This window comes from Setaria viridis, chromosome 2 (assembly GCF_005286985.2).
Source record: "Setaria viridis chromosome 2, Setaria_viridis_v4.0, whole genome shotgun sequence".
NCBI lineage: Eukaryota > Viridiplantae > Streptophyta > Magnoliopsida > Poales > Poaceae > Setaria > Setaria viridis.
Window position 1 is genome coordinate 20,688,473 of NC_048264.2, and position 10,363 is coordinate 20,698,835.

Sequence of the window (10,363 nt, forward strand, 5' to 3'; positions counted from 1 at the left end):
CTGAACAAGTGCTGGCATATTTTACACAAGATATTATAGATCTAATATGGAAGAAATATGCTGAAAGACAGTACAAAACATTTCATGATATACAAAATTACTTCATGAGGCTATATCAAGGTATAGAAAGGAATTTGGGAATAATAGTTACTACAAATACCTTTCCTTTGCTTCATCTTGATGATAAGTTAATTGTTAAGCCTCATCATAAATTTATAATACTTAAGGCTGATATAAACCTAAAATATTTTACAAATATACAAAGGCATACAGGAGAAGATATTTCTTTACAAACTATTATTGATCATGGGTTGGTCCGAGATATTTATGGAACATTGGAGGAAATACTTCAATCTGATTTAGGAAAGGCTATTAAAGAAGCATGTAAAAGATTGGCGTGTGTTCAAAGAAAATATAAAATAAAATACTTTTCTAACCCACCAAAATTTACACTACCATTGAGACCAGCAAGTCATGATATATATATTATAAAAGGTTCGTATAAATTCCCTACGATATGGTCGTCAGAAACATGGCACAATTATGAAGAAATACGTGCCAAAAATAATCATGATAATTGGAGAATTTTCAGTGAAGCAAAAGAAATAGAAGGAAATACTAAATTCAATACTGAGTACCATATGATGTATCAAAACAAAATAACAAAAATATTTCTACGAGAATATTATGGAAGGAATAGTATAATATCAAAAGAAGTAGGAAGGCTACTTAAGCCAAATTATGGAATCGAATGCCAGTTAAGAAAAGAATATCGTGAATTACTGTCATGGTACGAACTGTGGCAACCAGAGGAACCGGATATTGAAGAAGAAGAATAGAAATACAGCTCGCATAAAAGAATATTTTATCACACAAAGGAATAAGTCTCCAGTGTTGTTAAAATGTTAACAACAATTCGGCCGGGGTAGAATAATACTGCATGCCATGATGTTCTGATTGAAGTCTGCGACATCAATCATTCGGACGTGGAATAAAGGGAGGCCGTTGGAGCTCGTCCCTCGGTTTGTAAGGTAATCAAGGTTTGTGCTAAGTGCTTGGGGTTTCCCGAAAGGGAAAGCCGCATGTAAGCTTGTCCCGTGGAAATGGATTAAGCTGTCTTGGTAGCATCCCTGCATTCCTTTAAGCTCGTTCTTATGGGGCGATGTCTCTACGCTAGGGACCCTAGAGGAGAAACCTCTGCGTGTGTCGTTCTCGTGTTAGCCCTGGTAGCGGCGTTTGAGGAGAACCCTGTGTGCGCAGAGAAGTGTTCCCTTCGGGTGGAGCTGACTGGGGAGACGGTAGAGCCTGAGTCTGTGTGAGCGTGGCTGGGGACGGTGAGGGTGCAGGCCGGGCTGGTCTGGTTCTGAAGCGAGCCAGCGAGGTATGCGGTGAGTACCGAGTAGGACTGTGACAAGCATAGCAGCACGACCGGCTGAATCTTCGGTCTCGCCAACCCGCAAAGATCCTGAGAATAGACTTAATCAAGGAATATACCTAATCACGCACCCGCGCGTGCTCGTATCCCTTGAAAGCGACCCCTAATAGTAGCCAAATAGTGCGCAATAGTGAGTGAATAGTGCCGCCACACTTAGGTGCTCCACCGACTCCCAGGTGAGTGCTCGGGCACTATTCATATTCCCGAATTTGAATAGTGAGCTGAATTTAAATAGTGCCGTGAATTTGAATAGTGTTGGCCGAATTTGAATAGTGCTGTGAATAGTAACTCAAAATTTGAAATCCGAAATTTTTCGAAGTCGCTCGTTTCATTCGCCCTCGATCGTAATCTCCCGAACTGGTATATATATATATATATATAGCGTCATCTTTTCTGGAAGTTGAGCTTCATGATGGCGAAGGCGAACAATGCAGCGAAGAGCATACTGAAAGCCACGACGACGGCGGCCGCCCACCCCAACCAGCTGTGCTTGAAGTCGAAGTAGTCCTCCAGGAACACCTTGACAGACCTGCCATCCTCCGTAGGCGTGGTGATGTCGCCGTACTGCGAGACGACGAGTCCATACAGCGTCCACGCGATGGGGCATACCCAGCAGTACCATCTCCACCAGATCGGCGTTCTCTGCGTTCAGACACAAGCCCAAATTAACTAAGAATGAGTTGTGCCAAATAAAAAAAAATGTCCAAACACCGCTCAAATTAATAACGGCAACTTACTGGGCGGGGGATAAAGAACCCTGAGAAGAGGTTCCAGATGTTGTAGAACGCCGTGGAGACGATGGAGGCGATGTTGTAGTTGGGCGTGAGGCCGACGCACATCATGCCGTAGAAGGTGAAGTAGAGCAGCGTGAAGTACATGAAGAAGAGGTACCAGAAGAACTTGGCGGCCGTCCACTCGAACCCGATCATCGCGTACACTATGACCCCGTACACGGTGGCCTGAACCAACGCATACGGGAGCTCGATGACGACCTGAAACGAACAGGAGAAACGAATTAGAATCCTTCTCCCAATAATGCATGGGTGTCGATCGATCTAGAACTCGATCTTCTCCAGAAGTAGGACCATTCTTCATTCACCTGTCCAAATGCGTATGGGAAAAATGAGTACATGCCGGCGGCTCTCTCGCGGTAGAAGACTGTCCTCTCAACTGCCACCACCGGCTGAACAGAGATGGAATTCGAGACACCAAGGAACAGCACCGCAGCATACATTGACCCCAAGGCGTTAATCAAATCCTGTTGCCGCTTCCTGCAGGATTCAGATGAAAAAATATGAGTAGGGTTATGGCTGCTGTATAAAACCTTGTTCAGTAATTATTAAGTAGTACAGTATAATACAATTGACTTACACTTTGCCCCCAAGGTCCCAGAACACGGTGCCGAAAAGAAGCGCAGTAACTGTAGAGAAGATGATCCTGACGGCGTTGTAAGGAGGGTTCCTCCAGTAGGACAGGTTTTGTTTCCACAGGCAGGCCATGCACTGCGTGAAGGAAGGCTGCGAGTACTTGGTAGGGAAATACAGGTCGCTCGAACCTGGTGCCGGCTGGCTCAGTTCCTTTATCAAGGCCTTGTTCCTCCTGTAAATGACAATTGCAAAAATTATACGGAGAAGTTGCGTCATGTTTAAAAAGTTTACAGGTCCGTTGGTATGCAGCACGTGGTAGAGTTCATTAAGTGACGAATGCAATACGTTACTTACTGGTAGAGTTCGGATTTCCTGTATATGTCACTAAAATCAACGCCTAATATCTGTTCTTGGGAGACTGTTGTTACTTCCAGCATCCATGTTGCTGGATTGTAACCATCTTTAATTTTGCTGACACCTTGAATCCCCTGGATATATAATATGCCAAGTTGATCATGTATGTAACAATAATGAAGAACAGGAGAATGTTTAGTTAATCTAGCTAGTATCACGTTACTTGGAAGTACTTGATCAGCTCAGAAGAATTATGACCCAGTGGACCCACATAGATCTCTTCTCCACCTGGCTTCATAAAAAAAAGCTGCAAACATTTATCAAATATTTTAGATCTTGCAAATTAGTTCAAGGCTTGGAAAAAGCGGTAACAATATTAATACATGGATTGATTTTGACTGATTTTCCAAAGTTATCCAGAGAGTAGCTTCCTGGAATCCCCCAGCTACAATATCACTCACCTCATCAAATGCTTCAAATATGTCAATACTAGGCTGATGTATGGTGCAGACCACAGTTCTTCCAGTATCAACAGTGTTCCTAACTGTCCTCATCACAATTGCCGCTGCCCGTGCATCAAGCCCTGATGTTGGCTCATCCATGAAGATGATGGATGGATTCGCAACAAGCTCAACAGCAATTGTCAACCTCTTCCGCTGCTCGGTTGACAAACCATTTATTCCAGGAAGTCCAATCAAAGCATCTCTCAGTGGTTTAAGCTCTACAAGCTCCATCACCTCCTCAATGAACATCTGGATATGATGTACAAAGTTAAATCATTATCTACAAAATAATATTTAATTAACTTAGGTTTTTAACAACTACTGACCTTTCTTGTATTCGAATCCACATCCTTAGGAAGGCGGAGCCATGCAGAGAAAAGCAATGACTCACGAACAGTCAGTTGGGGTGAGTGGATATCATTCTGTTCACAATATCCAGTTACACGAGCAAATGTTTCTTGATTCTTTAGGTATCCTGAAATGCTTATATTTCCTTCAATGTAGCCACCAGTCTTTCTCCCTGCTAAAACATCCATCAACGTAGTCTTTCCTGCGCCACTGACACCCATCAGGGCGGTCAACACCCCTGGCCTAAAAGACCCACTAACACCTTTGAGGAGTGCCAAGCGGTCATCAGCTACACCTTGCGCTTTCATTTCCTGCATTTGGTTACAAACTAGTGATAAATTTGATCAAGTTTCATATATAATACCATAGAAGCAACATTTTATCTTTATACCTGTGGCATATCAACAGAGTATCGAATGTCATCAAAGCTGAGAGAAAGTGGGAGAAATGGGAGAACCATCCCCTTCTGAGTAGGGCCACAATCATCTTCCGACATCTCTAAATTAGTTTCCGTGTTATCCCCTATTGGTTGAACAGACGCCCAAGGGGTGGCATCAGGAATCCCATTTTTCACATTGGATTGCTTCTGCTTCAGCACCTCTTCAGATACTGATGGCCTGGGGTTTCCATATGCTGGAAAGACAACAAGAAAAAACCGTCTCCTCAGCTTCCAGATCAATTTTGTAGAATGCAAGAAACAATAGAGTGACAAAGCAAGCTCAGAAGATCCTTACGCCTAAGACATGTAAGGGCAAGAGTGAAGAGAACATTGAACAACGCGGTGAATCCGAGCAATGCACCAAAGCCTATCCAATACCACCTGGCTTCCGGGAACACCCCATGGGACTTAAGGACTTGCACACCGAGAGTCTCGTTGGAGACAGTGCTATTCAAAATTTTATCCCAGCTATGCCCCAAAAACTCATTCACTGTGATGGCATTCTGCACATACATCAGCGGGGATATCCAGTAGCCCCAGATCCACCATTTCTTCACGTCATCTGTACAAAAATATACAATGGAGCATGGTTTAATGAAGGATGAGTTTTTACCATTTCTTCCGGTAGTAAGATGAGATTTTACCTCTTACTAGAATGAAACCGTTTACGACCATGAAAGTCATCATAATGAGCATTGCAAAGACATTTGCTATGATCATGTTCCTTGCTGCCCTGCCGATTAAACGAAAGAGTGATGCTGCCACTTGGTTAATTGCCAGCATTATCAGATAATGTTTGAAGAACCTGAGTGCAACTAGTGCTGTTAGAGCATCCACAAAACACTGCTAGAGCAGAAATAATGCTAAATAATGACACATAAGGATATGTTTCCCAATAAATCTCACCTTCCAACATTTGGGTCGTACCCGATGACATAGTATGTTACGAAAACATATCCGGAAACCTCCATCAAGGTTACGGGGAACTTAAGGATCCATGAGGGTACAGTGTACGACCATGCTGGATAGAAGAGGAGGTCCCTCTGCTTGAAGAATACAGGCAGCCTGAGGACAGTGAGTGCAAGTTCAGAGAATCCGTTGTACATGATCATAAGGATGCCAAAGAACATAGCCCCCATGAAGATGCCCCCACTTGTCACAGAGTCACGCTTCATCTTGGTGCGAAAGAAGACGGTCATTGCGATGAGTGACATTAGTGTCAACTGAAGAGGCACAAGAGCAGCAATGTGCGAGGAGTCACCGAGTAAGTCATGCTGCTTCTGATTTCCCTGAGATGCTATACAATCAATTTTTTTTGGATTGACTGCGATTACCTGGAATGTTCTGAACATGTAAATGAAAGAGTTCCTCTTCATGAGAAGTATCTCCCGGTCTATGTTGGCCTTGAGCAACGCCTTGGCACTCACGCCGTACCTCGTGGTGGTCAGTGCAGCCGGATGGCTCTTGCTCTTGTCGAACGGCACGGATAGCTCCTTTGCTAGAGCCATACCGGTGTGGAAGGACTTGAAAGCAGTCGCGAATTCCTTGGCCGGAACAAACCTGTAGGGCTTGTCTGGTTCTGCCCAGTACTGTTTCTGATCTTTCCTTGAAGTCACCTGCTCAGAAAAAAAAACAAAAAACGAGAGGTGCTATCATGGTCTTCACAAAATGAATGTAAAAAGATTTGGAAATTAATATTGTACGCACTTCTTGCAAGAAGTCCGCTACACCCTTCCTCTCATGGCATCTGAACCCCATAGACTCGAAGAATCCAACCACGTCCTCCCGGGGACCTTGGTACACGACCTGGCCATCAGAGAGAAGGATGATGTCGTCGAACAAGTTGTAAGTCTCAGGCGCTGGCTGCAGCAGGGAGATGACGGCTGTGCCACCGAGGACATGGATGGACTGCCTGAGAGAGTTCACGATCTGAAACGTGGTGGAGCTGTCAAGGCCAGTGGAGATCTCGTCCATGAAAAGCGCCCTGGCTGGCCCGACCAGCATCTCACCGGTCGTAACACGCTTTCGTTGTCCCCCGGAGATGCCCCTGAGCAACTCGTCCCCTACCATTGTGTCTGCACATAACTCTAGCCCCAGTATCTGCAGCAAGTGGAGTGTAAATTAAGAGCAGATTTTGAGTAATTCAATGGAAAATTTACTCAGTAGCCCTATGGCAAAAAGGATGCATGAACCTTGAGAATATAGTCAGTGACCACATTGGCCTCATGTCCTCCCACTGCAGACGCCTAATAATTTGTTGAGCAGAAAAATTATACTGGTGCCTTCAAGATTGAAAAACAAAATCTGTTTTTTTTACATAAAAATAAAATCTGGATTGTTCATGGGTCGGTATGTAGAAAATCTTGCCTTCATGAAAGCATCGATGTCAGCATCAGGCTTGATATTCGCGGCCTTCTCTCGCCTCGACAGCTCCATAAGCATATCTATTAGCATCAAGAAAGACGAAAGCTGAACACGCAAGCGACACCATTGAATGAACACGCAATTGTGTGACTAGACTATAGAGTAGTTGTTCATGGACGCACCAAAGCGGGAGCCCACACCCTGGCAGCGTGCGGAGAAGGCGAGCGTCTCCCTCACTGTCATCTCCGCGATGTGGAGGTCATGCTGGCTGATGTAGGCGGCCGTCCGCTCGGGCACAAACTCCTCCATGCCGTGGCCGTTGTAGGTCACCCTGCCTGAAACCCTGAGGTCCTTGTCGAGCCTTCCGGCCAACGCGAGCAGCAAGGTGGTCTTGCCTGACCCGGGCGGGCCTAACAGCAAAGTCATCCTGCACGGGCGTAGTACCAACACACGAGCACGATATAGGAAAAAGAAAAGAGACGGTAGAAGAACTTAATGATAATCTCTTGTCCAGAACCAGAATCGAAGGTCTACAGAGCACGTATAATAATAACAATCTTTTTCTTTTGTTATGAAAGCCAAGGAGATGAAAGGAATATATGGATTTGTGTACCTGCGGGGCTTGATGATGCCGCTGACGTCGTGGAGGACGGGCATCTTCCGCTTCCTGCTGCGCAGCAGACGCAGCGCGGTGGCCGCCTCCTCGATCGTGTTGGTGATGGAGTTGACGACGGTGGGGAGGCCGCTGCTGCCGACGCGCACCTCCGCCTCCACGTCCAGGTGCTCGAACCGCACCTCGATCGTCGGCATGTCGATCCCAACCCTGCACGCACCACCAAGGCACCAACAGTATATCAGGGAGCTAGGTCGCAAGCAGATTTTAGATGCACGGTATTACAACGGCTATTACCTCTCGAGGCGCTCTCTGAGCTTGACGAGGAAGCGCTCGTGGTCCTCGTCGGCGACGCGCACGAGGCGCTCCAGCAGCGCGCGCCGCTCGCCGGGGCCGAGGCTGAGCACGTCCACGTCCATGACCCCCTGCCCCTCGTCGTCTCCAGGGGGGACGAGGATGGCGCGCCGCACGCGGTCGCGCGTGGGCAGCTTCTCCAGCGCCGCCCAGCGCAGCGCCTCCTCGTCGTCGACGCGATCCGCCTCCCTCGACGAGCGCGAGAACGCGTCGTTCCTGCTCCGCCACACGGAGCCACCGCTGTCCCGCCGCATGCTCACCACCCTCTGGATTTCGCCGGCCAGGTCCATCGCCTGCTCGTCTAGACGTCTACTACCGTGAGATGGTGGTGGTGAGAGCAGAGCATGGGTGCATCTTGTGTTTATATAGAGGTGAGTATAGGGTCGGGAACTATGTGGACTCGTCGCCGAATCTATATTGAGCATCGACGTCGATCGCTGCAGTGCCTTGCTTGGCCACTTGTTGGCTCCCGCTAAGGTTTAGTGACTATGCAAGCCGAGGCATGTTTGGGTATGTTGCGTACTTGCATTGCATCCAACCAAAAATCTTTGCACACATATGTGACCACAACAATCAAATGATTCTAATCAACATCAATACATCTCTAGGCATTAAAAAATGACTCAATTAAAATATTTTTCAAAGCAACATTAATGACCTCAATAAGGCATTAAATGGCACATAAATCAAATGTCTGCAATGCATGATTTTGACTAGTACTTCATATATTTCTATATTCCACTTTTCTGAACAAATTTTAAAAGAAAAATTTTATATGACCAATATTGGCTATTTTCTTATTGTCAAACTATAGAAATGTCGATAGCAGTAGTATGGATTGTAGTAAGAGAGGGAGTACTTCTAATTTAAAGTTAAATACCAAAGTGGATATGTGACTAAATAAGAAGCTTTCCAACATTAATAAACTTTGAGGGAGTTGATATGGGATGGGTACTAGTATATCATATAGGCTACTATAGGATCACACCCTTACTACGCTTCTCCGCTTCTTGGAACTGCTAGCGCTCAGACGTCCAACGTCCAGGCCTAGTATCGGACGCTCGCGCTGCTGCCCCTGCACGCGGGCTCAGCTTCCATCGGGATGCCCCCCTCCGCACGCCTGACACGCCCGCACCACGCCCCCCGCCCCCATCGCCATCCGTTCGCCTTGCCCCCGTAGGCGCACCCCCACCCCGTCGTGCCCCCGAGGCCAGCCCCCAGCGCGCCACGCGCCACATCCATTGGCTCGTCGCGCTTCATTCCCCGGCACCCCTTGACTCTCTGAACAGTATGAAACACGTGCAACATAAAATACTTGAGTGCAACATACGTTTCAAACAGATGAAACATCTGGAACATATAGTTGCAACATATGTGTGAAAACTTATGCAACATCCAAATAGAACACTTGCAAATTGCAACTTGAAAACACTTGATGCAATAGAAGACTGAAATAGATGAAATATTTTAGAGCATATTGTTGCAACATATTTGTTTAACGTATGCAACATCCAGATCAAATACTTGCAACAATACTTCTGGGAACAAATGAAACATTTCAAACAAAACGCTTGCAACATGCCTCTGAAACACTTGCAACATATGCAACAGATCCCGATCTACTTTTACAACATCCATATGATTCAACTGCAACATACCTTTGAAACGTTTGAACAATTGAAACATACAATTGCAATGTAGGGGGAGAGAGATAAAGCCTGCGCGCAGGGAACGCCATAGCCGCTAGGGTGGGGGGAGCTCGGTCACCAGGGTGAGAGAGAGTGCTGCCGGGGTGGGGACAGCGCTACGCTGGGGTGGAGGAGAGCCGCCGACTCCCCTGCAACACTGCTGCGCCACCTCCAAGGATGTCGCTGGAGGTGAGTGGATCTTGGTCGTTGTGGCGGAACCGCTCAAATTAACTAGCTAAAGCACAATTAAGTTGCCTAACACACTATCATGTACTTTAATCAAGTTAACTCGGTAGTCCATCGGATTTTATCCGATAAACCACTTCACAGGACTGAGAAAGCATAGCTCACACGAAGGTGAGTGGTTCCAGAGATTACAATAGATCACCCAAATTAAGCAAGTGCAGCAAAATTATTACAACATTGAGTTCGAAATTCAAACATAGTTGTAGAGTTTAGACAGCAGAAATAAAGAAATGGAAGCTAACGCCGTTGCCGGACATCATGACGAAGCCGATCATGACATCAGTGATCCCGGTCCTCGCCATCCTAGGAGGGATCTCACTCGACCGTCCACCCAGGAGGAAGCTGGGGAGGCCAAGTGCCACTTGCAGCAAGCTCAAAGGCGTCAACATCACCTGAAAGAGATATGCCACAACAAGGCTGAGCGACTACGCTCAACAAGACTTAACCGACTGGTGGTACTAATCCACCAACACCTAGACATGCAAGCTTTTTGGCTCTGGGGTTTGCTTTTGCCAAAAGCGACTAGAGTAGGTCCTTACTTTCAATATTTTAGCCACAAGTTCTAAGTTCATTTACCCGTCTAAGTTAGCAACTATACTAAACAAGCATAGTTTCCAAAAAAATTATGAAAAAACATTAATATTAATATCAT

At 46.1% G+C, this 10,363-nt stretch overlaps 1 protein-coding gene across 2 annotated transcripts; it reads right to left on the reverse strand.

Annotated features, from left to right (window-relative positions):
• Positions 1-1,744: 1,744 nt before the first annotated feature.
• LOC117842654 (ABC transporter G family member 36) lies at positions 1,745-8,092 on the reverse strand. Of its 2 annotated transcripts, XM_034723146.2 has the most exons (19): positions 7,721-8,092; positions 7,424-7,633; positions 6,993-7,237; positions 6,814-6,890; positions 6,639-6,692; positions 6,154-6,546; positions 5,781-6,062; positions 5,353-5,669; positions 5,091-5,251; positions 4,742-5,008; positions 4,399-4,640; positions 3,986-4,318; positions 3,618-3,908; positions 3,380-3,463; positions 3,157-3,290; positions 2,807-3,034; positions 2,535-2,706; positions 2,173-2,427; positions 1,745-2,077 (listed from the first exon to the last, which is right to left on the reverse strand). In XM_034723146.2, the coding sequence occupies exons 1-19, from the start codon at positions 8,065-8,067 to the stop codon at positions 1,820-1,822; spliced, it is 4,350 nt and encodes a 1,449-aa protein (XP_034579037.1). In that variant the 5' UTR covers positions 8,068-8,092; the 3' UTR covers positions 1,745-1,819. The 2 variants fall into 2 exon arrangements, with proteins under 2 accessions (XP_034579037.1, XP_034579038.2); XM_034723147.2 differs by lacking the exon at positions 7,721-8,092 and having other exon boundaries at positions 5,091-5,179; positions 7,424-7,655.
• Positions 8,093-10,363: the final 2,271 nt, after the last annotated feature.

Coding starts and splice junctions, on each gene's coding strand:
- LOC117842654 (XM_034723146.2), bottom strand. CDS start 8,067: ATGGACCTGGCCGGCGAAATCCAGAGGGTGGTGAGCATGCGGCGGGAC. Junction 7,238..7,423: donor GGCATCATCAAGCCCCGCAG/GTACACAAATCC, acceptor ACGCCCGTGCAG/GATGACTTTGCTGTTAGGCC. Junction 6,891..6,992: donor GGGTGTGGGCTCCCGCTTTG/GTGCGTCCATGA, acceptor TGATGCTAATAG/ATATGCTTATGGAGCTGTCG.